The 27,033-nt window shown below is 42.9% G+C and overlaps 1 protein-coding gene across 5 annotated transcripts in view; it reads right to left on the bottom strand.

The window, feature by feature from the left end:
- ARHGEF28 (Rho guanine nucleotide exchange factor 28) overlaps nt 1–27,033 on the bottom strand; it is a 160,777-nt gene that overhangs the window by 68,058 nt on the left and 65,686 nt on the right. For 3 of the 5 annotated variants that reach the window (XM_077347418.1, XM_077347417.1, XM_077347419.1), the window contains 2 exons: nt 26,815–26,867; nt 25,016–25,076 (listed from right to left, as the gene is read on the bottom strand). In XM_077347418.1, the coding sequence (XP_077203533.1) occupies nt 25,016–25,076; nt 26,815–26,867 (114 nt within the window). Of the gene's footprint in view, nt 1–12,800; nt 13,110–25,015; nt 25,077–26,814; nt 26,868–27,033 lie in introns of those variants that run through there. The other 2 variants (XM_077347421.1, XM_077347420.1) reach the window with 2 other exon arrangements.

A 27,033-nucleotide genomic window follows, 5' to 3' on the forward strand; every position in this document is an offset into this window, starting at 1 on the left:
ACCCGTTTCACTTGTACTTTGTTATTATCAAGATCTTTGCTTAGGAAGATCTTGGCATGCTTAGCTAACTGTGGACTTTGCCTAATAAAGCTCTACTTTGGAATTTGCAACCGACTGTTGGATTCTTGATGCGCTTTCACTTGGGACTCCACCGGCTGGGCTCAGCCTGATTCCTGACAAATTGATAATAACCACTTCTCCCTGTTAATCCATCCGTTGGTGCGCCTCGCTTCCCATGGCCGCGGCAGCCCCGGAGGACTCAGGGTTGGACATCGTGGAACAGTCCCCGGACGGGGGCCGACAACACCTGATCATCCACGTTCCCATCGAAGTTGCGAGCGGAGGTTGGCGAGTTGCGGGTCCGGACCCAGGGCCGAGCGGACCCAGGGCCGAGCGGAATGAGGGCGAGGAGCGGGGAGGGTCCTTAAGGGGAGGCGAGTGTCATGACCCCCCTGGTTCATGCCATCCTGTTCCCGACTGCTCTTCCTGACACTTGTTCACTTCCGAACCCATCCTGGCCCACCCCGAGATCGACAAGCCCTTCGTGGTGCAAGTCGATGCCTCCAACGAGGCTGTCGGGGGAGTTCTCCTCCAGAGGGGGGAGGGGGGCAAGCTCCGGCCCTGTGCCTACCTCTCCCGCAAGTTTTCCCCCGCCGAGCGGAACTGGCCCATTTGGGAAAAGGAGGCAGCGGCGGTCAAAACCGCCCTGTCCACCTGGCGGCACTTCCTAGAGGGTTCCCCCATCCCCTTCGAGGTCTGGACCGATCACAAAAACCTCGAGGCCCTACGGAAGCCACGCACGCTCAACGCGAAGCAAATTCGGTGGGCGGACTTCTTTTCCCGATTCGATTTCACCCTCGTCCACATTCCGGGACGCAAGAATTTTATGGCGGACGCCCTCTCCCGCAGGTTCCCGGGGGAACACCGCCCCTCCCGGGTGGACACGGTCTTTACCCCCAAACAATTGGGGCTCTTGGCTCAAACCCGCAGCCAGACCAAGGCCCGGCCCAGGGCCCCCCTCCGGACCCCTCGGGGCCTCCCCCCACGGTGCCACTTTCGGTTCCCCTGTCGGAATTCCGCTCGGCCCTGGGTCCGGACCCGCAACTCGCCAACCTCCGCTCGCAGCTTCGTGCCCACGAGGGGGTCTGGTACAAAGGGGATCGCCTGTATGTCCCCGCCTCGATGCGCAAAATGATCTTAGAATTGTGTCACGACAGCAAGGCTGCGGGGCACTTTGCTTCCTGAAAACTTGGGGGCTGCTTCGCCGCCAATTTTGGTGGCCGGGGGCCCGCCGTGACGTGGGGAAATACGTCGCGGGCTGTCCGGTGTGCCTCGCGCACAAGCGGGGGGTGGGGAAACCCCAGGGCCTCCTAAAACCCCTGGAAATCCCCGACCGCCCCTGGGAGATCATCTCCATGGACTTCATCACCGACTTACCCCCCAGCCAGGGGAAAACGGTGATTTGGGTGGTGGTGGACCAATTCTCGAAGCAGGCCCACTTCGTTCCCTGCCCGGGATTGCCCACTGCGCAGCGCCTGGCAGAGTTGTTCATCACCCACGTGGTGCGTCTACATGGTTTCCCCCGTAAGGTGATTAGCGACCGGGGGGCACAGTTCGTTGCCAAATTCTGGGGGGCCCTGATGGACCTGGCGGGAGTATCTAGGGGGCTGAGCTCCGCGTATCACCCCGCCACAAACGGTCAAACTGAGAGGGTTAACCAGGTGCTCGAACAGTATCTTCGCTGCTTCCTGAACTACCACCAGGACGATTGGGTTTCCCTTCTGCCCCTCGCGGAGTATGCCTACAACAACGCCCCGCACTCGAGCACTGGGAAAGCACCCTTCGAAGTGGTTCATGGCTACGCCTCGCCCCCCTTCCCCACTCTCGTGAAGCCACCGGGAGATCCCACCGCCTCCCCGCCGGGGGTGGACGAGTGGGCGACCCGGGTGCGGGAGGCCTGGGGGGAGGTAACAGAATCCCTGAAAAAAGCCAAGGCTGACTTCAAGCGGTGGGCTGACCGCAAACGCCAGAGCCCCCCCGCGTATGCGGTGGGGGACGAGGTGTACATCTCCACCAAACACCTCAAAAATAGGCGGCCGTGTAAAAAGCTGAGTTATCAGTTCGTGGGCCCCTTTAAGGTGATCCAGGTGCTGAATGAGGTCACCGTGCGAGTGGAACTCCCAAAGAACTACCGTAAGGTTCACCCGGTCTTTCACGTCAGCTTGGTCAAAAAGGCTCCTCCGCCCGATAAGTGGCACCCCCAATCCCGTCCACCACCCCCCGTCATGGTGGGGGAAGAAACACACTATGAATTATCCGATGTAGTCGATTCCCGCTTCTTCCGCAAGCAATTGCAATATTTAGTCTCCTGGAAAGGCTTCCCTGACTCCGACAACGAATGGGTGGACGCGGAGGACGTCGCTGCCCCAATTCTCCTCCGCAAATTCCACTCCCGCTTCCCTGATAAGCCGGGCCCTTCCCCCGTAGCTGCCGGAGCCTGAGGGCGAGGAGCGGGGAGGGTCCTTAAGGGGAGGCGAGTGTCATGACCCCCCTGGTTCATGCCATCCTGTTCCCGACTGCTCTTGCATATTCCCACTTTCTCAGGCTTCCTCCGGCCGAGGCAGCCCAAGGCCATAAAGCAATAAACCTGTCCTCTGAGATGTTTCCTCCCTTCCTTTTCCCAGCGGGCGAGGAGCCCCAACAACTGTATCAATCTCACTGTAAGTGTCCTTGCGGAGACAGCCAAATCTCAACAATGTGCCATCTCCCCGATAAGGCACCTGGCCATCTGGTAGCCTGAGAACAGGACCCCTTTTGTCACTTCTACCCACTCTCCCGCCAAATCCCCTGAGCACCCCTCCTCTATTTGGTGCACCCTATATCTACCCCACCCGTTTCACTTGTACTTTGTTATTATCAAGATCTTTGCTTAGGAAGATCTTGGCATGCTTAGCTAACTGTGGACTTTGCCTAATAAAGCTCTACTTTGGAATTTGCAACCGACTGTTGGATTCTTGATGCGCTTTCACTTGGGACTCCACCGGCTGGGCTCAGCCTGATTCCTGACAATGGCCACAGTCCCGCATGTACACCTTAAAATGTGTGCCCCACATAATTTATTTATCAGAAGGTTTAATCCCACTATAAACTCACAGAGGCAGTTCTCTACTCCCACACTACATGACTGACAACTCTCCTGGTGGCTGCAGGAGTACAACTTATCCATCATGGTCCTGTTTGGTCAACAACTGTAAGGTAAGTGCCAGGATGAACTGTGTTGCTCTCTCTATGCCAGGAAGCTATAACCATTTGGGAATTGGCAATTACCCTTGGGAGCTCATTGCAGGCTATCCATATAGCCGGCTCAGAGGATACTAGGCTGACACCCTCAGCAGGATGAGTTGTTCGGATCATAAGTTGTCCATTGCCAGGGAACATATACTGCCAGTATTTGCACAATGGGGCATCTCTGGCTCAAGGTGGCTCAAGGAAGGACCACAAAAGACAAATACTGACACATCCCTTCCTGCCCACCCACTCACAATCGGCCTGAGTTCATAAAATCAGCATTTCTGTCAGTTGTCTATCTAGCTTCTGCTTAATAACATCCTAAGAAGAACCCACCACCTCCCGAAGAAGCCTGTTCCACTGAGGAACCGCTCTGTCAGAAACTTCTTCCAGATATTTCGCAGAAAATTCTTTTGAATTAATTTCTTTGATTTGTCTTTCTTGTATATTATTACATTGGCTACTTTATATGCCTTTGTGCCAACCATCTTGATTTCTTTGAGAGAAATACATAGGGAATTAACACATGAGTTCCCTAGATTTCTTTTACTTCATGTTAAAATTCGCCAGGTAAGTGAACCATAACGAACAGGATTAAACACTGAAGAATTTAATCCAAATCTTGTCAGCTTCCTGAGAACCAGACTCCTTCCAAGAGAACTACAGACACTGATTACCACCACCATGGCCTGCTTGTAATATTCCTGGCATACTGTTTTTCCTGGTCTGTGCAAGAGAAGCTCTTTGGATAAAGGCTGCTTCCAGGATCTACTCTGACACTCTGGCCAAGTTTTTGTGCCTAGATCCAGGGTTTTGCATCACACACAAAAACTTTGATGACTAAGCCAAGTGGTGACGAAAATACTTGGAAGCCGTTATTGTCTTGGCCGTTTATTTTGATTCTGGTACATTTCAGAATGGAGATTGAGGTGAACATAGTTAATATAACAGATACAAAAAGAGAGGTAAAGTATGTCGCAGCTAACTATAAGAAGTGCACACTTGAAAATTAGTGTTTTAATTTCAAATCAGAAAGCCAGACGGGCATTATCATTGTTGTTAAACTTGTGAGCACTATTATTGTTCCAGAAATCTGAACAATATTCCTAATATTGCCCTTCCTGACTTTCCTAATATGAAACTATAATGTTGCAACTTCCTTCCCCTCTCCAAAAGCAGCAAAAGTTGGGGAGAGAACAAAAAAAAAGAACAGCCCACAATCCCCAGCTGGTCCCCAAAATATCAGCTTTTTAGCCTTTAAAGGGTCATTATTTTCGGTGGAGGTAGATCTGGACCAAGCAGCCAGTTCTTCCCGTTAATATCCACTGAAAGATTAAAGGGGAGTTGCACAATAGACTACCTGTAAACTTTCTGACTCAACTCTTATTATTCCAATATTTATTGGAGAAAAATATCCAAATTTGCAAATAACCGGAAAGCTTTTCCAAATACAGGAAATATCAGACTCTTGTTGGGTCAGCAATGTCTGATCTATACCTGCTGCTGATAGTTTCATTGCCCTTCTTCAGCCTACTAAATATATTTCTCCATGAGCTCACTCAAGAGTCAGCTAAACCAAATAAATATTATGCCAAATTTCTGAATTCAAATTCAGCACTGAAAAATTATTATTTCTTGGATTTCACACCTGACATTGACTAGCCCATAGCCCCATCCACATCTTCAAAAGTATGAAGATTCTGCCTATGGGAGCAGCAGGATTTGCACACCAAAGTGTATACCCACTTTTTATTTGTTAACCAATACTGGGGGCGGGGGGAGAGGGAGGAGGCTGGTTTCTATTATTTTATTTTCTCGCCACTGGAATGGAATATGGAGTATTCTGGGGGGGTTAATCATTTAATCATTTAAACTTCTAGGGGTTTTATCTTTTTATATTTTTGCATTGTAACCCACCACAAGACAATTCTTTTTTAACAGCAGGTAATAAATCTAAATAATTAATAATAATATATAATAGAATATACAAAATCATGTTTTCCATACAAGTGTGTCAAATATATCTTCCTACATCATGAAATGAACAATTGAACAGCTCACTGTAAGAATGAAGGGCTTGATCTGCCTGACTTATTTCAAAATAGAGAAATTTAAATACATGGTCCAATCTTCCCACTGAGATCCATGGGACTTAAAAGTGCTTTTGCCAACCGGGTTACGCGAAGCTGTCCACTAATCAGATGTCAGATTCTAGGTCTGTGAATGGGATTGTGCAGGAATCTATTTCCCCCCTTTAATTCTTTTATTGGTATCTAGTAGTATAGTCAAATAGAATGCATATAGTTACAGAACTTAGTACAAAAATATTGGGATTTGTTGCATGTAGAAAATATTGAAGAGTGGACCATTTGTAATGCTAAAAGTCAAAATCAACCCTTCTAATAGTGAGCTCGATGATCTCAAAACAGCAATACTCGCAGACAAGGTAACAATTTTTTTTAGATTCTGGTAAGCAGAAAAATATCCATTTGCAAATTTTAGACTCTCCCCCTGATAAAAGACAACCAGGGATCAACAATGAGTGGCTTCCATATTTGTCATGGAAAGCACTGCGATGTGTCCCTTCACCTGGGTCACCTCACACATACCTTCAAGTTGTCAAGTGAATACTGCAATTAGCCTGAATAACAAATGGACATTTCTCATGATATCCTGTGGTGAGGCACCAAAAATGCCCTTCAATGCAGGACAGTATTTTAACTTCTCAACCAAGTTTATTTCCTGACAACTGCAAAGTGAGTGGTGCTGGGACGGGTGTTTTTCTCTGCCCACCCTTATTTGGGGGAGTAATCTGAACGATAAGACTATTTACCCCTTAAGTCAGTTCCAGAAGGAAAACTGCACAGACTGAGGTCCCAGCATCTCACTGTTGGCTTCCAGTTTGATTTATTGCCGTTCTTGATATGTGATGGCTTATTAACTCCATTGTGACCAACATAACAAGAAGATTAACGATGTTAATCTACTGCTGTTAGTGGTTTTATAATTTTTTAAGAACACAATATTTTTGAAATCAATATTTTGTTTATTTTATACAGATGTATCAGATTTTGTTTATCATGCTAGAAAATGATATTGTCTGCACAGAAATACAAATATAAATGTCGATTTAGGAAAGACTGTAAGAACCATTTTCCACTCTTAAATGCAGCAAAAGAAAATGCATTTGTAGCTCCTAAGCAGTCAGAATGCTTTTTCAAGTTTATAAAGGTTGTATGAGGCAAGTATTGGTGAAAAGGAGCATGCGCGTTGTGACATACATAAGCCAGTCCTAACCCCAGTGTTGCCAACCTCCAGGTGAGCCCTAGAGAGCTTCCAGTTTTATAATTGATCTCCATACCACAGAGATCAATTTCCCTGGAGAAAATGGCTGCTTTGGAAGTTGGACTCTGTGGCATATGCTGAGGTCATCCCTCCCCTTCCTAAATCCTATCTTCTCCAGGCTTCACCCCCAAAATCTCCAGGTATTTCCCAACCAGAGCTGGCAACCCTAATTCAGAGGTTATATGAAGCCAACACTAAACCTGATGTGCACAAGCCAGCATACATCTCAGTTTCTTCCTCCCCTCTCCTTTGTTACATAAGGTGTGGCTGCACACTGTTCAAGAAGGGAAACATGTACCAGCACTGAGATTAGCTGGGACGGTGTACATTTTTATGTCAGCCTGATCTTCAAGCTGCTGCAACAACAGAAATTCCCCTGAAATGGAAGGGGCTTGACCAGTAGAGTTTTGAGAACAAAGCTGAAAGTCTCTGTTAATAAAATAGTATTGTTAGGTAACCGAACACTTGGAATGTCACCAGAAACCTATGTTTTCTATTGGTTCCTTTCCAAATCTGAAGGCACTGAAAATTCCATCAGCAACTAAACAACCAACAGCAATATCTGAGTCTTTCTAAAACACCTGCAGCTCCTCCCCAAGTAGTAGCTCATTCTCCCCTTAAGTGCATAGAATAACTTATTTCGTCAAAGGAAAAGTATTTCAGGACTTCACCAGACTCGCAAGAGAGAAAAACAATTAATTACACATTGACTGTGTCAGTTATTTATTCCTACCAGAAAGATCCGATGCAACTTTTAAAATGTCATATGGCTAATGGACAGGTTATAAATCACATTCCTACAGTTCCATGAATTCCTTTCAGGTTGACTCTGCCACAAAAAATGACTCACAGACTGTACTTTATCTAGATTCCAGTGAAGTCAATGGTATGAGCCACATTTCACTCAAAACGTATTTAGTCTGTTTACTGGCTCATTAAACACAAATATTTGCAATCACAGAAGTAAAAATAAAAACCCCCAAAAGTACTTTAAATTTATTTTCCCCCACACACACGTCATATATTACCTTGGGGCATCCAGGTACCTACCATTCAAGGTAGGATACTGGTTCAGATGAACTTCAGTAAGATCCAGAATGACAATTCATAGGTTGGGTCTAGAGCAGGGGTAGTCAAACTGCAGCCCTCCAGATGTCCATGGACTACAATTCCCATGTAGTCCATGGACTACAATTCCCAAGCCAGCACTGCCAGGGGCTCATGGGAATTGTAGTCCATGGACATCTAGAGGGCCACAGTTTGACTACCCCTGCTCTAGAGGAAGATTTCAATGTATGTTGGAACCTTTACACAAGCAGAAATGTACTTAAAAGATTGTGCTGACAGCTTCCATTGAGTTACACTTATTGTATTTCAACTTGTGCAAGGCTGGATTTAGTGAAATTATTAAGGAAAGGGATCAACACATTCTGCAATATATCTAGCACTATTGCTTGCACAAGTGGAACTCCACTAAGTCACTTTGCGGTTCCATTCATACATTTCTGAATAAAACTCTACGCCCATAAGATTATGTCATAAGGTCAGAAGGAGTTTTCGGCATCCTACAGTCCCCAATGAACATGTGGGGCTTCCTAACTCAGATCCTCTGAGGGCAACATTATGCTGTGCACGCTAGGGTGTTGTCATGCTGGGAAAAGAGAATTCAGCAACTGCAGCTATATCGATTTTCATGCTCTAATAACAATTCCAATTGTTATCTCTAGTATAATAATACAAATATTCCTAAACAATAAAATCAGAGTCCAGTTGCACCTTTAAGACCAACAAAGGTTTATTCAGGGCGTGAGCTTTCGAGTGCAAGCACTCTTTGTCAGACTAATTCCTAAACAATGTTACTTATAGTTCAAAAACATGCTAACCTGATGTACATCAAAGAAACTTCTTTTTAAAAAAGAAGTTCAGCAGTATACCACTGTGGTGATAGCATTTGTTTGCTCAGACTGACGACTGAATTAACCTGTAGTGTAGCATTCATATGGAAACACAAACTGAAGGGTACAGAATGCTGCTGCCAGAATGTTGAGTGGAGTTGGTCATAGGAACCAAATCAGTTCAGCCAACACTGGCTGTCGATTTGCTTCCAGGCCCAATCCAAGGTGCTGGTATGGACCTTTAAAGCCCTATATGGTATTACCAGCATACCATAAGAACCGCCTGCTCCCATATGAAACTACCCACTATGGTCGTATGGGGGCCCTGCTTCAGGTGTTCCCATCATCTGATGTTGAATGGATAGCAACTGAAATAGGGACCTTCTAGGTTACAGCACCAAAACTATGGCATTTCCTCCTCTTCTTGCATTGCTTTCTACCAGCAAGTAAAGACATTTCTGAGTTTTTTGGTGGCCCTGGACTGACCCTCCTCCCTGTTTACAATTTTGTTTAGTTGTTGTTTTGTTTTATGTGTGCATGAACATATTTAGTTTTAAAGTTGTTTTAAATTTGTTTTAAAAATTGTTTAATTTTTTTCCATCATCTTGAAGGCCCTAAATTGAATGAAAAGAAAGCATAAACATACTTTAAATAAAATAAAATAAATAACCTGTTCTTTCCAAATGAAAGATACTTGAGTTTTCAGTAGTAAACAAAAAAATTAACAAATTAAAGGCCAGAGAGGAAAATGACTAATACTCTCCTGGGCAAAATAGTAAATAGTTTTCGAATAGGTTACCAGAATTCCCTCCAGCAATCTGAACATGGGTTAATATATAACTCAAAGAATTAAAGCTATGAAACTAAAAGGGGGAAACAGTCACAATAGTAAACACATTGGATAAAATTTATGAGCTTGGATAGGTTGCCAAAGTCATCTGTGTCTTTATTTGCTCAACTGGATTAAAGACATATCTTTAAAAAAAATCTTCCGCTTATGCATGTCTCATCACAATCACACAAGGCTACTAGAGAAAGCCCCAAATAACTCAAATACTTTGGCCACCTCATGAGAAGGAAGGACTCCCTGGAGAAGAGCCTAATGCTGGGAGTGATTGAGGGCAAAAGAAGAAGGGGACGACAGAGAAAGAAGTGGCTGGATGTGAACTTAAATGGACTCCAGGGAATGGTAAAGGACAGGAAGGCCTGGAGGATCATTGTCCATAGGGTCACGATGGGTCGGTCATGACTTCGCACCTAACAATAACAACAACTAGAGAACAGGTCTGATACACATCCATCCCACTGTATTTACTCTTGTAAGGTGTAAATTTTCATAAAAATAATATGTTCAGCTATCTATGAGAACCAGGATCAGCAACCAAAACATTACTGAGACATTGAATGCGAACTACTCTGAACGTTCTCAATGCTGTAGAAATGCTAGAATGCAGACACCTGGGCAAACTGGGTGTATTTTCCCCTTGAACCAGGATTATAAGAATGAGGTAGGAAATAAATTCCAAATTGTCCAGGTGCTTATATTCACACATCATCGCAAACTAGATTTTCACTGAAGGAGTAGTAGATTCTGTGCAAGAACAGATTCTAATTTTAAATTATCATTACACAGAAATCAAATTCTACATTTAAAAGCTTTTTAAAGGTGTTTCCTCATCAGCAGTATCCACATTGGATGAGGGTTTAGAGCAGCGGTAGTCAAACTGCGGCCCTCCAGATGCTGGCAGGGGCTCCTGGGAATTGTAGTCCATGGACATCTGGAGGGCCGCAGTTTGACTACCCCTGGTTTAGAGGGAATACTTATTACATTTCCAGATGATACTAAACTGGGAGAGGTGGCAAACACAAGCAAAGACAGAATCAGAATACAGGATGATCTTGATAGGCTCGAGAAGTGGGCTAAACTGAATAAAATGAAGTTCTATAGGGACAAATGTAAAGTTTTACACTTAGGTGGTGGGTTCTCCATCTTTGAAAATTTTTAAACAGAGGCTGGATAGCCGTCTGACGGAGAGGCTGATTCTGTGAAGGCTTAAGGGGGTGGCAGGTTACAGTGGATGAGCGATAGGGTTGTGAGTGTCCTGCACAGTGCAGAGGGTTGGACTAGATGACCCATGAGGTCCCTTCCAACTCTATGATTCTATGATTCATTGTGACTCAAAATGGGGAGACTTCACATAAATGAAAGGTAATGGACAGTTGGTGTTGTCTAAGGGCAGGCCCCAGGCTGGAGGACAGAAGAGCAAGCTTCCAGCATTTGCTGACTGCCTGCCCAATGACTTGCCCTTCTTGTGGATTCCTCTTGGAAGACACAGGATGCAGGAGCCCAGGAGCCAAAGAATCTTGGATCCTCACAATGCTTTACAGGTGTATACAGCTTTATTTCTGAACAGCTGCTGCACAAACATGGAAACAACCATGTCACAAACTGTTTCAGATGTCCACCATCATTCTGAAAGCAGAAGCACCCGTCCAGCTTTCTACCAGCTCCCAAAACATGGCACTACTTTTCCTCCTCTAATTTTTTTACAAATTTTTTCCCTTTGCATCTTATACCCTAGAATAGACAATCTAGCAATGACCAACATGGCTGAGGCAAACTGTTCCCTTGACCATCTATTGGTAAATTCAAACACAATCAATTGAAAGGGAGCCACTGACTAACATGACCTTCATGTAGTGCTTCTTTAAAGAGCTTCTATACACTTGTTCATAAACTTTCATTTATGCATTTATCTCAGATTTGTCAACCCATTTTTAAACCTGTAATTTCTGCAATTAGTCGGCATCCTCTGAAGGACTCACATCTCCACTGATTATAGTATATTACGTTACCATAAATATCTCAGATCTGATGGATGCCACTATTTACATATAGATATGGACAATCCCAGATGAATTTTGTAAATGCCACTAAGCAACTTTCCACTTTTCCCACATATACAAGAGAATGCTGACACACTGCTGACACTCAGATACCACAAACTATGGCTTGTTAATGATGAAATTCTTCACCACAGTTTAATCATGACCAAACACCATTTATCACACTGCCCAATTTTTACAAATCAACACAGTATGTTTGGTTCCAAACCAAGTAGTGGTCAATGTAGGTGAATGTGGAAGACATCTACCAGGGATCCTGGAGACACACTGGTAGTCAGAGTACATAGTGCTGACACTGATTGGTCAATGATCTGACTCTTCATGAGGCAGCTTCGTGTGTTAATATAGAGTCAGAGGAGGGGAGGGCAGTAGCACATGTGCCCAAGGTCATTCTCATTTGTTTATGATGTGTGGATGCAGCTGTGGACAGACTGTTAATATTCAAAACCACATTCAAGATTTGGAGATACTACACATTTTTCTGTGTTCGTTGTAAAACATGCCCCACTGAGATACTCCTGTTATTGGAACCATGAATTACATTCATATCCTTCCATGACATTATCTTCACACAGAACTAGTGGCTGCCATAACAACAAGGATCTGAATTTTGCCGTTATGGAGGGTTTTTTCCCACAATAAGGAAGCAAGCATTCGGTTAAACCATTTCAACTTGGCATCTTGATACACTATAACGCTATTTAGATAAACAACAATACAGAGCAGATATTCTTAACTGGGGCCATTTAGACCCTGGAGAATGAGCTGCAAATGAGGCAGGCTCCTTCTGTCTCCAACACCTCTTATATGCAGATCATAAAGTCATATCCCTTTCAACAAATCATATCTACCTGGATTGGTATTTATTGGGAATGTATTTATTGGGAATTGCCCAATTGTCTGCATAATCGTTGGCATACCAACTTTCCTACATACTTTATATTATGATATGCTTCCCGTCTGTAACTATGCCATAAATAAATATCTACCTGCAATACTCATTCACACATTTTTTTCTGAGGATATCCACCACAATCTTTGCCAATGAAATCTTTATATTCTGGTTCACTTTACATTCTGGTGAAACCATGAGGAGTTACTTCCTACTAAATGCCCTTTGGATAGGAACTATCAGAATTTTGGAAGTTCAAGAACTACCTGTAGTCGCCCTTTTAAAAATCAAAGATCATTCATAAGTTCATAGTGTAAAAGGGTGTTTTTTCCCAAGCTGTTTGCACTTAGGTACAGAAAAGGCTTAGATAGACGGGGGTGCAAACCTGTTTCTGTCCAGCTGAACATGAACAACAACAGAATGAACAAAGAGAAGATTCAGAAATAACATAAAGCAGGGAAGTTTTTGTCTACCTTTTGGTCTGGATGTCCTTTTTCGAATCTTCATTTTAGGCAAGGAAGGCCAAGAGTAATTAAAAGGCAAATCAGAGTCTGAGTCCATTGTCTGTGTTCAACAAACAGGAGCAGACAGTGGCTCTTCAGAATGGTGCTGTTGTTGTTGTTCCCAGCAGCAAGTCAAGTGTTAGAAAACAAAAAGACTGAACAAGGCAGGATCAAATTGCCCACTAAACCCAGGAGAGGGAGAGGGCAGGACAAGCTTGGGCTCTGCAAGCATCAGAGCATGTGGGCAAATCATCAGGCTGCAAATATTAAGCAAGTTAAAATATGATGAACCCCCAAGAGCGCGACTGCTGCATCCTGGCCTGCCATTATTGGAAAGGTCATGGCGAGCCAATGAATCATTAACTCACCTTTTCATTTTCAATGTAAATGAAGAATGATCTGACTTGTTGGAGAAGGAGGGCGTTTTTGTCTCGCCAGACTCCAGGTTTTATAAAGGTTAATTTGTGCATGCCTTGAGATATAAAAAATTAAGGGTTTCAAGCTACAGAAAGTACCAAGAATACTACAGAGAAAAGCTAAAAAAAATGTTCCTCCGTATTTCTAAAGGTTAGAATTTCATCCAGAATTGATAGTAGTGCCCACCCTGAGTGCTTTGTCAACGAAGCAACAGGCAGCTCTTATCTTTCCAAAATTAAAAGGGGAAATGCACAACACACGCGTGCATGCCCCTTCATTATAAGGAAGGATAAGCCACAAAATGCATACCCTGAAATCTATTATTTTTGGCTCAAGCAGCCTCTGAGATTGACACTGAACCATAAGGATTTTTGTAAGGCTGGCACCTTGACAGACTCAGCCTGCCCCCCTCGCAATGCACAAAGGAGCTAGTGACTAATGTACAACAAGTCGCCCATTCTTACACAGTCTCCCTGAACAACTTGTCGGCAATTAGTATTCAGCAGAAACTCATTATCCCTCCCCCACTGTTACACTACACAAACTTCAGGGATGTTTGGGGTTGTTTACAGACTGAACAGGGCTGCACAAAAGCCGAAGCAAAACTAGACACATCTGCTGTTTCTTGAGCAAACTCCACTGGCAGCCCCCCGCCCCACCTGCCCAGGGTGAATTTTTGCACTCTTCATAAAAGGGGGATAGATAAGGGGATCTGTTTTGGATGATGGTGACGACACTGGAGCTTGTTAACATTCCTCTGTTCCACATCTATTATTTTCCAATTAGTGAGCCACTTCTGCATAACAAATCAAATGATTCCTCAACTCACATTGTTTGTGACAGATGAATGACACGTTTGCTGGAACAGAATCACTGAGATACAATTCAAATAATGGCATTGTATAATGACCGGGTAAATTTGCACTAATCATATTTAGCAAGCTCTAAATAAATGCCTTAATTCCACCATTAGTATTCTTTTTACTGTCTCAGTTGGTTCTCTATTTATTGTGCAAGAACCAGAGGTCTGTTTTTAAAAGTCAACCTTGATACACTAAAACGCTATTTAGATAAACAACAATACAGAGCAGAGATTCTTAAGTGGGGGCACTGAGACCCTGGAGAATGAGCTAAACATTGGGAGGGGGGAGATTCAGAACTTTTGGGAGCAAAGGGGGATATTCAGCATTTTAAGGAGCCACTCCCATGCCACTTGCAATATCTTCAGGTAAGCTCCAGTGGGGGAAGAGTGATTTGTTTTATAAAGCTCAAACCGCATTGAGGATAAAATCCCAGATTTTTATCTTAGGCCCTAAAAAAGATAAATCTGTGTAATCACAGCAAGGTTATTAAAAAAAAAACACTGATCTAGATATTTTACTGTTTTATGGGATTTTAGATTTATGTAAGAGCCTCTTGTGGCGCAGAGTGGTAAGGCAGCCGTCTGAAAGCTTTGCCCATGAGGCTGGGAGTTCGATCCCAGCAGCCGGCTCAAGGTTGACTCAGCCTTCCATCCTTCCGAGGTCGGTAAAATGAGTACCCAGCTTGCTGGGGGGTAAACGGTAATGACTGGGGAAGGCACTGGCAAACCACCCCGTATTGAGTCTGCCATGAAAACGCTGGAGGGCGTCACCCCAAGGGTCAGACATGACTCGGTGCTTACACAGGGGATACCTTTACCTTTACCTTTTAAGCCGCAACAAGCCAGTTGTTCCGGGAGCGGCAGTCTAAAAAAACTGAAAATCAAATTAAATTAAAATAAACATTATATAGAGGCCTCAGAGCTCTTCAGGTGTGCTTGCACACAAAAGCTTATATCGTGAATAAAACTTTGTTGGTCTCAAAGGTGCCAGTGGATTAGGGTTGCCAGCTCTGAGTTGGGAAATACCTGGAAACGTTGGGGATGGAGCCAGGAGTGGGCAGGATTTGGGGCAGAGAGGGACCACAGTGGAGTATAATGCTATAGAGTCCACCTTCCAAAGCAGCCATTTTCTCCAGGGGAACTGATCTCTTTAGTCTGGAGATGAACTATAATTCCAAGATATCTCCAGGTTCCATCTGGGGACTGGCATCCCTACACTGAACTCAAACTTCATTCACCCTTTGATAGCTGGTTGCTAAAGGAAACTATTTAACTGTTTGAGTCTGACCACAGAGCAGGCTTTCTCAGCCAGGGTTTTGTGGCTCAATGGGGTTTCTTGGCAGCCCTGGAAGGCTTTCCCGAATGAGTGAGAGATAATTAATTTTATATCTATATCTATATCTATATCTATATCTATAGATATATATTTAAATTTGTTAAACATTTATTGAGTGATATGACCAATGATGGGCCTACAGGGGGTGGGAAGGAGAGAGGGGCCCTGCGTGGGCATGTAAACAACTATGCTTCCCAACCATAATCCGTACGATCGCACCACTTTTGAGGTTTCTTGAAGCCTGAATACCATTTGAGGGGGAGGTCTGAAACTTCTTCAAGGCTAACAACCTGTTCCTTTGTGATCAATGTATATCTCTGTAAATAATGAGGTATAGTGAACATACCATAAGTCTCCCAGCAGTGGAAAATGCCACACTATTTAACACCACCTCTCATTAAACGTTTTCACTAGATCAATTTTGGTTCCAGGATTTAAGAGACTGACAAGACTACACATCGCCTGTATGGTTTCTCTTCCCAACAATGATAATAAAAGGCTAGCTTATTCATTAACATAATTTATGAATTCTATGCAGTTATTCTTCTATTATAGGTAACAACATCCCCCCCCCCCACACACACACACACACACAAAAAACGCTGCTCAAAGCATGGGTACTATTAGCAGCAAATTGCCTAAGAACCTGCAGTGTGCAGGTCTGTCCAACAGCAAGCATCTTGCTTTTTCTTACTCTGCTTGTTGCACAATATAAATCAACATGTCGCTGCTTATGATACCCGTGCAGTGGCCTGAAGACCTGTATAGGGTGAAGGCAGGTTACAAATTAAGCAAATACTAAAGACATCTGTGAGGTTTAGGGCGTTGTATGGGTGTGGTTAAATGTGTGAAGGATCATGCCTTGGGGCAGAAGCTTGGACTAGGTAGTTTTCAGGTCTGGACCAGTCCTTGTCAATCTTTGCTTCTATGAGACAAGATTAGCAATTCCCAGATTAATGAACCATGATGTAAACCAGTCCTGGCATACTCTACTAGGGCTGCGTAATGCTCTCAGCATGCTTTCAGGCTAGGGCCAAGGTTGGCTGCACTGACTAAGAAAAACTGCTGTTGGTTTAAAATATGAATTTTTAAAATGTACATAGAATCATAGAAGTCCACAAATTTTATGGTAGAAAAAATGGCTATTTTTTCCATATGCTTATCATACACAATGATGTATGTTCTTGTAATAGCTATTTCTTCTGTGTCCCAAAACACTAATGTCCAAAATGTTAGAACATTTACACATTTCCATAAAATAAACTTGTGAATCAGACTCAAACACCAAAACTGCTGGGTGAGAATTTATCAGCAAATTCTGTTCTTTACAACAACATACATGCCATTAGAAGACCTCCAGTGGTCACTGCCATAAATGGATCACTCTCATGGTATCCTGTATTCATTTGAGCTATGTATAAAATGGCCACAGGCCTTCTATGACATCCTGTGTTTTACAGTCTTTTGCTCCACTACCTTTGTCCTCAAGTACATGGATCTGGATTGCAACTCTTAGACCGTTTATGCACTGGAAACTTCACTGCCCCAGCTCCTGTGCAGGAGCACAAATCAGGGGTGGATGAGGTGCACCATGGGCCAAATGCTCCCCCATGTGGGTGCAGAAAAAGGTGGGGCAACCTGCCATGACTAGAACTCCAGCCTGCAGCCTGACATGAAACCTCCAGTGCGGAAACGGTCTTATATAGCAATTCATATGTATATTTAAGTAGGCTCTAGCCCATAAAAACATTACCTAGCCTTGCCAAGGTTCTCAGGACTGTCTGCTTTTGCAGCCAGAGACTAACAGGGAATAGTATCTGGAATTCACTCTGGAATAATATCTGGAATGTTCACTGGAATAATTCTAACGCAGCCCATTGCCAACCCCAAGCAACTGAAAAGTCTGCATTGTACCTACAATATCCATGGCAGAACTCAACAGGCCAGAGTGGAATGCCAATGTTACAAATGTTTGAACATTATATGCTAAAGATGTTGTTTCTAGAATATACTAGAAATCTTCCAAAACTTATTTCACATACGTTTCACAGCCTTTTTAAAAGTATGAGCCTTAAATGAAGGCCAGACCAACAGGCAAAAATGTGATGAAATCTCTGGATAAAGGGCTTCTTTATGCCATCCTGCCAAAGAGTTGCTTTTAATTTGAGAAGGGGAAAAGGTCTGGTCCTAGGACAACAGATGATTGCGGTTCTCTCTGCTCCCCTCCTTTTTTTCCTTTTTTTTTTTAAGCACCAAAGTCTGAAGGAAAGAACACCATGTGCCTGCTTAATATTTTTCTTGGAGATCACTTCTCTAAGCTCTGTTAACTCTTGCATAATCATACATTTACAAACAATAAAAGAGCATATTCTCATACCTAATTCCAATTCTTCTTCCAGCCCAGAAACTTGGTTATATGTGTGCAGTATAGTATAACATTAATTTATTGTCTTGCCACTCAAGAATCTGAAACCAGCTTGCATAAGATAAAAAAACAGTAAATCAGAAGATAAGGTCCCAAAAAGTGGGTGGTATGGAAGTGCAGTTGCCTATCAGGATTAAAGTCTAGAAAAGGGTTTCTAGAAACTTTACTACAACCATAGGGTTATAGCTAGATTTTTCCATGGCTTTGCCATGATAAGTCCAGTCCTTTGAAATAGCCTCACAAAGCGGATATAGAAAAAAGCCTCTACCTGTTAACATTAGGAAGGCATCTAAGAAATTCTCATTGTTGGCAGCATTTGGTGGAAGGTAAATAGTTTCAGCAGATTTGGCTGTGTTCATTCAAATTCCCTGTATTTTTAAATTCTGTGTTTTTCAATCTTGGGTGCTTTTTCATCCTGGTGTTACTCTTGCTAGTTCAGCTCTGTCCTTATGACCTGATTGCCACATTGTTAGAAGCCTCAAATCCAAGACGATAAAGCGAATAAATTATAGCCACAGTTTACATTATTCAGAACTTTAAAAATCAGCAAAGCGTTATTCACTCTGGTGCTCCACAGTTCAACTAATATAAAATGCATGGTGCACCAGCATCATAGTTCTATCTGTACCAGAAAACAACCATGGTACTGGGGGCCTTGACACTCAACCAGTGCACACTTGGCAGAGAAACAAGGAAAGGTCAATGGGGAATCCATATCCCAGGTAGATGTGGCAGAGAGCCACGCAGTGATTTTATCTCATATGGCATTCATTATCTATGCTTTGAATACAGCTGGTATTCTTGGGAGTGGCAGAATGTTCAGTCAATCCTGTGATACAGGAAGAAGCTTCAAATTTCCTGGAGCTCAGGTTCAAGTGAAATGGAGTTTTGTGATATAGTTACATATAACTGCCTACAGAAGAAAAGGCCAATTTCATCCTGAAAAAATGAGCACCCCGTTCAGATTCCTTTCTGTTTGTGAATGCTTCCAGCCTCGGAAGGGTAAGATTACCATGCATAAATAAGTACCCGCTCACCTCCAGGAGTGCATTGACGGTACTATCTAGGGCCAATGTGTCCAGTCCATCACAGGCTAGTAGGCCCCTAAGACATGTTAAAGCTCTTGAAGAAAGCATTTGGAGGTGGAGACAAAATATTATTTAAAGGAAATAATAATAAATGAATGAATGAAATCAAACCACCTTGCCAGCAAACCACGTATCACTGCAACTTTGCCTGGGGCAAATATGGATGCATTTGAATGTAAATTATACAGTTTAACATAAATAATAACTGCTATTCAGTCAAACCAGTCACTGTCCTCACTCTTCTCCAGGCAGGTCTCTGATCTGAAGCCCACAGCAGAGAGTCTCTCAGACAAGGGGACTCAGGCACAGACCAGCAGCTGAAGCCACAGCCAGGCCACACTCTCCAGACGTCTCTCAGCAACAGAGCCCAGCTCAGCCAGACCCTTGTTTTTATGCTCTTTGCCCATGCACAGAAGAACTTCAAAAGAAGAAGAAGATGCTTCTGTTAAAAGGAATAGTGTTCCGCCTAACCTAAAATCCATTTGCCAAATTGCCACTGCTCCTCCCCACCTCCCTCCTGTTCCTTGGGAAATGGGAGGGGAAAGCAAGGTCATTACTCAGTGTGACTTCAATCTGAAACCAAAAGCCTTGCAAATTACAAGCCTGCAATGCAATTGATTGGCTTTATTTATTTAGGTTCCAATTTCTATACCGCCACTCTTGACAATAGCCGTCACATGGAGGTTTACAAGTATAAAATCAATAAAATCCACCATAAGATGGTGGCATAAACTTCTCTAGTTCTCTCAATCCTAACTCTGCTGTTCCAGCTTTGGGACCAAAAGTGGCCCCAGATGATATAAGCCCAAGGGTTCTGATCGTCAATCCAAAATAGGTCAGATCCTCTTAAGGTACTTTTGCCATTGGGCTGCAGGGATGCCTCTTCCCCTTTTCCCCTGTTGCCCTGAAAACCACAGCGAAATACAGGAAAAGGCCCTAGAGGAGATAAACTGGAAAGTCTCTCAGCAGCCACCACCAGCTATTCTGTATAGCCAGTAAGATATTTTCCGTATATTTTTTCGGCTTGGATACACCTGACTGCACACCTCCTATGAGTACTGAATGAAACCATGAGTTTCTCATGGAAGATAAATAACCATCCATTGCTATGATTATGATTGACCCTTACTTGGTAGGTATAAGTCAGAAAACCAATTGCCAGCTACAAGAGCCTCAACAGTGGTCTGTGGTCAATTGTAACAAGCACTGTGTAGCCATTTATTACCGGAATGCCCTGCTGTCCTTGACCTTTAAACCTCAGATGATCACTACTTCCTCCACTGACCGGAATGTCCCCACATCCAAATGCTGCTGCTATAGTTCCTCTTATCAATTAATCTCCCTATATCAAAGAGATCTCCAACACAAATTCTGCAAACAGAGATGGTGTGTGGTTGCCATAAACAAGGAATTGAGAAAATGAAATCTCATTTAACCCAACGCAAATGTGTTAAAGTAAGTTTACCCAACAGTTTGCATCCAAGTCACCCAGAAGCAGGTAAACAGAATGGGCATCACATCAACACAGCTGTAGCCAGAGCCGGGAACTGCAAACGGAGCAAGTCAGTACGTTCCCACTGTAATCAAACTACAAACATAAAGCCTTGCATTGTCCTGAAAGGTCAGCCCCAGTCTTTTCCACTCTAGGATGCCTCATAAATGCTCAGTTCCATGCTACATGCTACATAATAGCCTATATATAGCTCTGCCCATGAGGCTGGGAGTTCAATCCCAGCAGCCGGCTCAAGGTTGACTCAGCCTTCCATCCTTCCGAGGTCGGTAAAATGAGTACCCAGCTTGCTGGGGGGTAAGTGGTAATGACTGGGGAAGGCACTGGCAAACCTCCCCGTATTGAGTCTGCCATGAAAACGCTGGAGGGCGTCACCCCAAGGGTCAGACATGACTCGGTGCTTGCACAGGGGATACCTTTACCTTTTACCATTATATGTTATTTTCTGATGGTCTTAGACTGTATAATGAATGCTTGATACTTGACAGCCTAGGCAAACCTTTGATACAAACACAATGACAAACAGCACAACCAGTGGCTCTGAATACTGGCTTACAACAACACCATTATTTCTTAAAGTTTAACATTTATTTCTTTAAAGTCTATTTTTTTAAAGTTTGTTTAAACCCATGTGATGAAAAATACTAATAAATAAGGTCACAAACCCTGTTCCTTTAATGGTGTATAAATTCTAAACGCAATTCAGTACTGGCTGGTTATTCAACAGCTTTCTCATTGAACCGGTAGAAGGTGGGGAGGACCCCTCTCACTTCCTGGGAGTTCTCATCTCCTTTTACTCTTCTTAGGAACTGTAGTTTGATTAGATTCAAGTTGTATCAAACATAAATGAGGCCCTTTTATGATTGATTACTGACAGCTGCCTCTGGGTATCAGGTAGCTGAACATGGACCACACACCTGCAGAATCTGGTTCAATGTGCCAACTTGGCGAAGAACATCTGTGGGGAGCAGCAATCCATTCATAATGCAGCCAAGCGCTACATTTTTGGAGCAAGCCAGACAATTGTCAGCTTCAGTAACATGGCTAATTTATCTCATACACTTGCATGTAGATCTTCCTGTCCCTCAAGGACTACCCCAGTTTTTTTCAGCTGGGGAAAGTCATTCTGCGTACAGGAATTCACTTCTTTTTCTGAAATAAATGTGAGAATCCATCATCACATCCAGAATTCTGGACTAGGACCAAATGTCTAAACTTCTCTTTTAATCAAAACCAGAATTAATAATTGTTTGACTTATCTAATGCATAAAAGCCACAGATTCTTTTTAAGTTTGTTTTTTTCTAAGAAAATAAACAGGTGCAAGTCTTGATTGATTCTGGGGGGAAAGATGTTTAAGGATACTGAAAGAGGATTTAAATAAAAACAAAACAGATAACACTGTAACCCTCAGCAAGCCTCACATGGCAGTGGGTTATTATGTTCAACACCTCAAAGTGACAAGCAGATAAATTGGAATTACTAACGATGCCAAAAAGCCCCATACAGACAGACATCTTTAAATCTTGTGGTGCTACCCTGGTCACACAACGAAGCCTGCCAACAATTTGGCCTCAGATCTTTTCATCTGGTGCAGTGCAAATTGTGAACAGCAGAATCACTTGCAGCCTCAGAAATATAGGAGGCAAGCTCAGCAAACCAAACATTCTGTGCTGCCTGGTCTCTTAAAAACAATGCCACTGTGCAAACCAGAGTGCCTTCATTAAAAATTGTACGATCCGCCTTCATTTTTTGAACAAATATTCTGGGCAGAAATGTGCATTAACACCTTTTAAGTTCTCAAAAATGAAAAACAAAAATGTTTTCCTTTTCTAGTTAAAATAAGCTTTACAAACCTGATAGGTAAGTTTTGTGCATACTAAAACACTGGAAAGCAAGGAAAATTTTTGACACACTTATTGTAAACTTTGAGAGAGACAACCCACTTCATAAGATCCACAAAGTATAGCCTCAAATGGAAAATAATTACATATATGCACATAGATGGAAAGTATGGAAATTGTAAGCTCAAAAAGCCATGAACATTTCTGACATTTGTGCACTAATTTTAGTTGGTAACAGCCAACCATGGTTTTCAAGTGAATACCAGAAGTTCAGGTTTTGTCTGCCACTGGTCTTTTTCTATTCCTATGAGAAAAGCAAGGCAACTTTTGTTGTCCTAAGTGGTAATAACATAAACCTCCTGGTTTGCTCACCTAAAATAATGCCTTCAGTGGATGAGAAAACCTTTTTCTCTCCATTCTAACTGATGCAAAAACAATCAGTTAGTTGGCTGAGGACATCTTTCACCACAGGGACAATATATATTATTATTATTATTAGAACAGCAAACAGCCCTACTGGTAACTACCAGATTTATGCCTTTTTCGGTGTTCTCTCGCCAAGAGTCTTCAACATTTCCCAGGGACATACGTCTAAACACCCCCCACAGTCTCAAGGATAACACTCTCAAACCCCATCTATGGAAAGTGTTTCACACAGCCTTTCTGTTACTCTGCCCCAATTTAGAAGCAAAGAAAGCATTTCTTCTTTTAAGGTATTTACTTTAAAATGTAATTATCCAATATTGCTATCAACAGTTCATTTTTATAACTTAGTCTCTTAAGCAGGTGAAATTGAAAGCTAAACACTCCAGGATACTTCAGTGCTCATACCCATAAGGAAGTAGCTCACACACCATTGAGATCTATGGCTATGGGGGGTACACAATACTGATGCAGACAGCCTGCAATCTAGCTTTTGGCAGTGGCATATCTATGGCATGGCAGGTATGGCATGTGCCCCAGGTGCCACTTGATGGGAAGATGCCACTGAGCAGTCAGACAAACCATCATCAGATAGTGATGATGAGAACTCAAGAGACGTATGAGTGCAGGGCTGTGGCCCACCCTGGTGCAGGCTCAGGAAGTCAGCTGGAAGGTGCTTCATGCCCAAGGTCTTCCTCTTATTTTTAAATTGTAGTTCTGGCTACAGCCATTAGGGTGTGGGGAACCTCGGCATAGCAAAAATTGCCACCCTGCAGATCTTTTTCACCAACAGTCCCACCTTTCTCTTGCACACAGTTCAGACAGATATTGCAAAGCAGTAATTAGGGAGTTGCAGCATGATAAAACAGCCTTTTACCTTTCTTAATGTCTCTCCCTCGTTTTCACACTTTTCTCATTCTTTTCTCTCTCTCTTCACCTAATTTTTCCATTTCCCCTTCCCCTTTAATTTTTTACTTCTTGGTCTCAAGACCTTCTCATCCCTGTTCTGCTTGGTCCAAGGGGCCATGTGACTGTGATTGCAGTAGCTAATCCCCCTCCCCACACTGCCAATGGAGAAGCTAGGATAGCAGTTTGTGGGACCCAGTTCCCCCTCTGAAGTCATAAGGAAAGATGACGAGGTCTTTCCTAGTACTAGATCCTGATATTAGACAGATCTGCAAAGGAGAGGTCCAAAAACAGCCATCACGAAATGCACATAGTTGCACAAAATACTGTGAAGTTCCAAGCCAAGCATCCTGCAAAAGAGACAACTGCTTCTGAACAGGTGCTCCCAGAAGAGGCAAAGGTGACGCCTCTTGGCCTCTTCAAAAGTAGCTCCTGCAACCAGGATGTGAAAGAAAGCAATGACTGCCTCTTGGCTTTGGCAGAACAGATCTCGTTGGTTTGTTTCTAAAGGAAGAGGATCATTACAGAAGACAGCCATGTTGGTCTGCAGTAGGAAAGCTAGATTTGAGTCCAGAAGCACCTCAGAGACTAATATTTTCAGGATGTGCAATTTCAAGAGTCAATGAGTCAATATTTGCTTCATCAGATATTTGTCAGATTTCTGACATTTCATATCTTATGAAGGGCAATCTCGAAAGCTTATACCCTGAAAATCTTATTAGTCTCTAACATGCTTTTGGACTGGAATCTAGGAAATGAAGGGGTGTAAAGAGCCCACAGACCTAAGAAAATGTATAGCCATGTCATAAGCCATCCTTATCCTGCTTGGTGACAGGGTGTATCTAAGACTGGTATGGTAGCAAACCTTTGTTAATAGGTTCCATACATTACACAGGTTCTGCTAGGCTTCCAACACCCCCACCCATTGCTTGGACTGTGATTTTGTACTTGACATCAACTAGCATTGTCATCAATGGCACTGGGTTTGCTGAGCATTGGTACATTGCCCCAGCCTAGCCTGATATCAGACCTCAGAAGCGAAGCAGGGCCAACATGGAGGCAAGGCAATGGCAAGCCAATTGTGGGTGTCTCTTGCCTGGAAAACCCTATGGGATCCCCATCAATCAGCAGTGCCTTGACACATAAAACAATAGTGGAAGGTGTGTATGAAAAAGGTATCCTCCGCAGGGACCAAATAGGCAAGGTACATCACTGGCTATTGGTCTTTTGAGACAGAAGGGAAGGGGGGAAGAAGGTGACAGGCTTCTGCACATAATCCAGTCCTGATCACCAGAGAATAATTTCTAGTCACCACCAAATCATGAGGCTCACATTTTTTAAAAACTGAATCAAGACAAGTAAAATAATTTTCTTACCTAAATCGAACAAGGTGTCATTTTCATTTTCAATTGGCTGAATCATATAATCTTTATAAACCTGCCAAAAAAAGAAAAAAATTAGATTGTGGCCTATTTTATGCTCTAGAAACGAACAAAGGTAAAGGTATCCCCTGTGCAAGCACCGGGTCATGTTTGATCCTTGGGGTGACGCCCTCTAGCGTTTTCATGGCAGACTCAATACGGAAACAAATCGAAATGTGAAATTTCTGAATATATTTTTCAAGAGCAATCATTCCTTTTTATCTCCATATACAATAACTAAAAATAAAACCACAGAAAAGAACATCCACTCTCTCAGAACCATTCTTTTCTAAACACTAACGTAGATAGGTTTTCTAGCATTTCAATAGTTAATGTTTCCCATTGTTTCAGAGTAATCAGTGACTACTGCTAGCTCCTTTTGATTAAAGGCATCAGGTAGAAACAAAAATCCAAACTTGATCGATTCTTGCAAATGAAGTGACAATGCCTTTACAAAAATCAAGGAACAGACAATGCAGATCATTAAAATGTTGACCCAACTGTTTATTATAGGTCAATTCATTTGCTATTTTTAGAGACACACCCATGAACCACTCTATTAGCAGAAATCAGGTGCATAAATGAGGATAACACAAATAGGAGACCACAAGGATTCATGGGGAGAGTGTCTCATTCCCCTTTCCTTCCCTCCCTATTGCTTTTCCTCTTTGCATGTCTCAGGCACTGTCTGCAGCCTTTCTTTCTTACCTACCTAACCTTTCCCCATTCTCCCTCCAGCAGCCTTTGTCTCTTCCCTCATTCACGTACCTTTTTCTATTCCCCCATCTACTGGTTTTGGTTCTCCCCCCCCCCTCCAACTTTAAAAGATGAGCAGAGTTGGTTTTCCATTGCCTGCCTCTGTGTAGCAACTGGAAATCTCTGGGAGTTGCCCATCCGAGGCAAACCCAGCCTAGCTTTCAAGATCTGATAAGACTGGGCTAGCCTGGCCCACCTCACAATACAGGCTTATAAAAATCCTGGTGATGTGCTTTTCTTAAAGAAGCAAGTATTATAATATTTGTGGGGTTTTTTTTTTAAATCACTGTTTATGTTTTTCTGAAAACTAAGTTCCCCCAGGTTTATAGGAAAATGCCCTATATGTCCCTGGCCCCACAGTGTGGAATTTTTGATCCAGACTCCATGGCTGGTACAAAATATGTGAAATTCTTAAATATCTTCATTGAACTAACTACATGTAATAAGACAACACATTTGTTCTCAGTTTCAGGCATGGGACCTTTACATCATTGTATGATAAACAGAAGTCCCAAAAGAATATAACTACAACCAAAATAGTCCTCACTTCTCAAAGACTGATCCCCGAAGGCACATGGCTGGCTTGAAGTCCACAGGGTTTTTTTATCCCAAACAAGCAGCTAACTTCATTATTACAGCTTCCATCCTCAGTAACTTGCTTTTTTGAAATTAGTCAGCTACATAATATATATTGTTATTATAAAAAAAAGATATAAGATGTGACACATGGCAAATCTGGACCAATATTCTATTTAATTCTGAAAAGTATTCAGGAACCAAAGCAAGTGGTGGGAACCTCAGTAGATTTTTAGCTAGAAGAAGAAGAAGAGTTGGTTCTTATATGCCGCTTTTCCCTACCCAAAGGGGGCTCCAAGTGGCTTACAGTCGCCTTCCCATTCCTCTCCCCACAACAGACACCCTGTGGGGTGGGTGAGGCTGAGAGAGCCCTGATATCACTGCTCGGTCAGAACAGTTTTGTCAGCATAGTGGAACTGTACCGTTACATCTTCATTTTTCAGAGATGGTTCCTCAGACCCAAAGTCCACAGGATCTGTTTAAACAAAAGACATTTTTCAATGATCTTCTAACAGAAAATTGCGGAAGTTCTCGCCATTCACACACCAATAGCACAGAATAGAAGGATTCACAAAGACCAAACAATGTTCTTTTATAATATCTACTACTCCCAAAGTACATGCCTGTGGTTGAAATACTAG

This window comes from Paroedura picta, chromosome 7 (genome assembly GCF_049243985.1).
Source record: "Paroedura picta isolate Pp20150507F chromosome 7, Ppicta_v3.0, whole genome shotgun sequence".
Lineage (NCBI taxonomy): Eukaryota > Metazoa > Chordata > Lepidosauria > Squamata > Gekkonidae > Paroedura > Paroedura picta.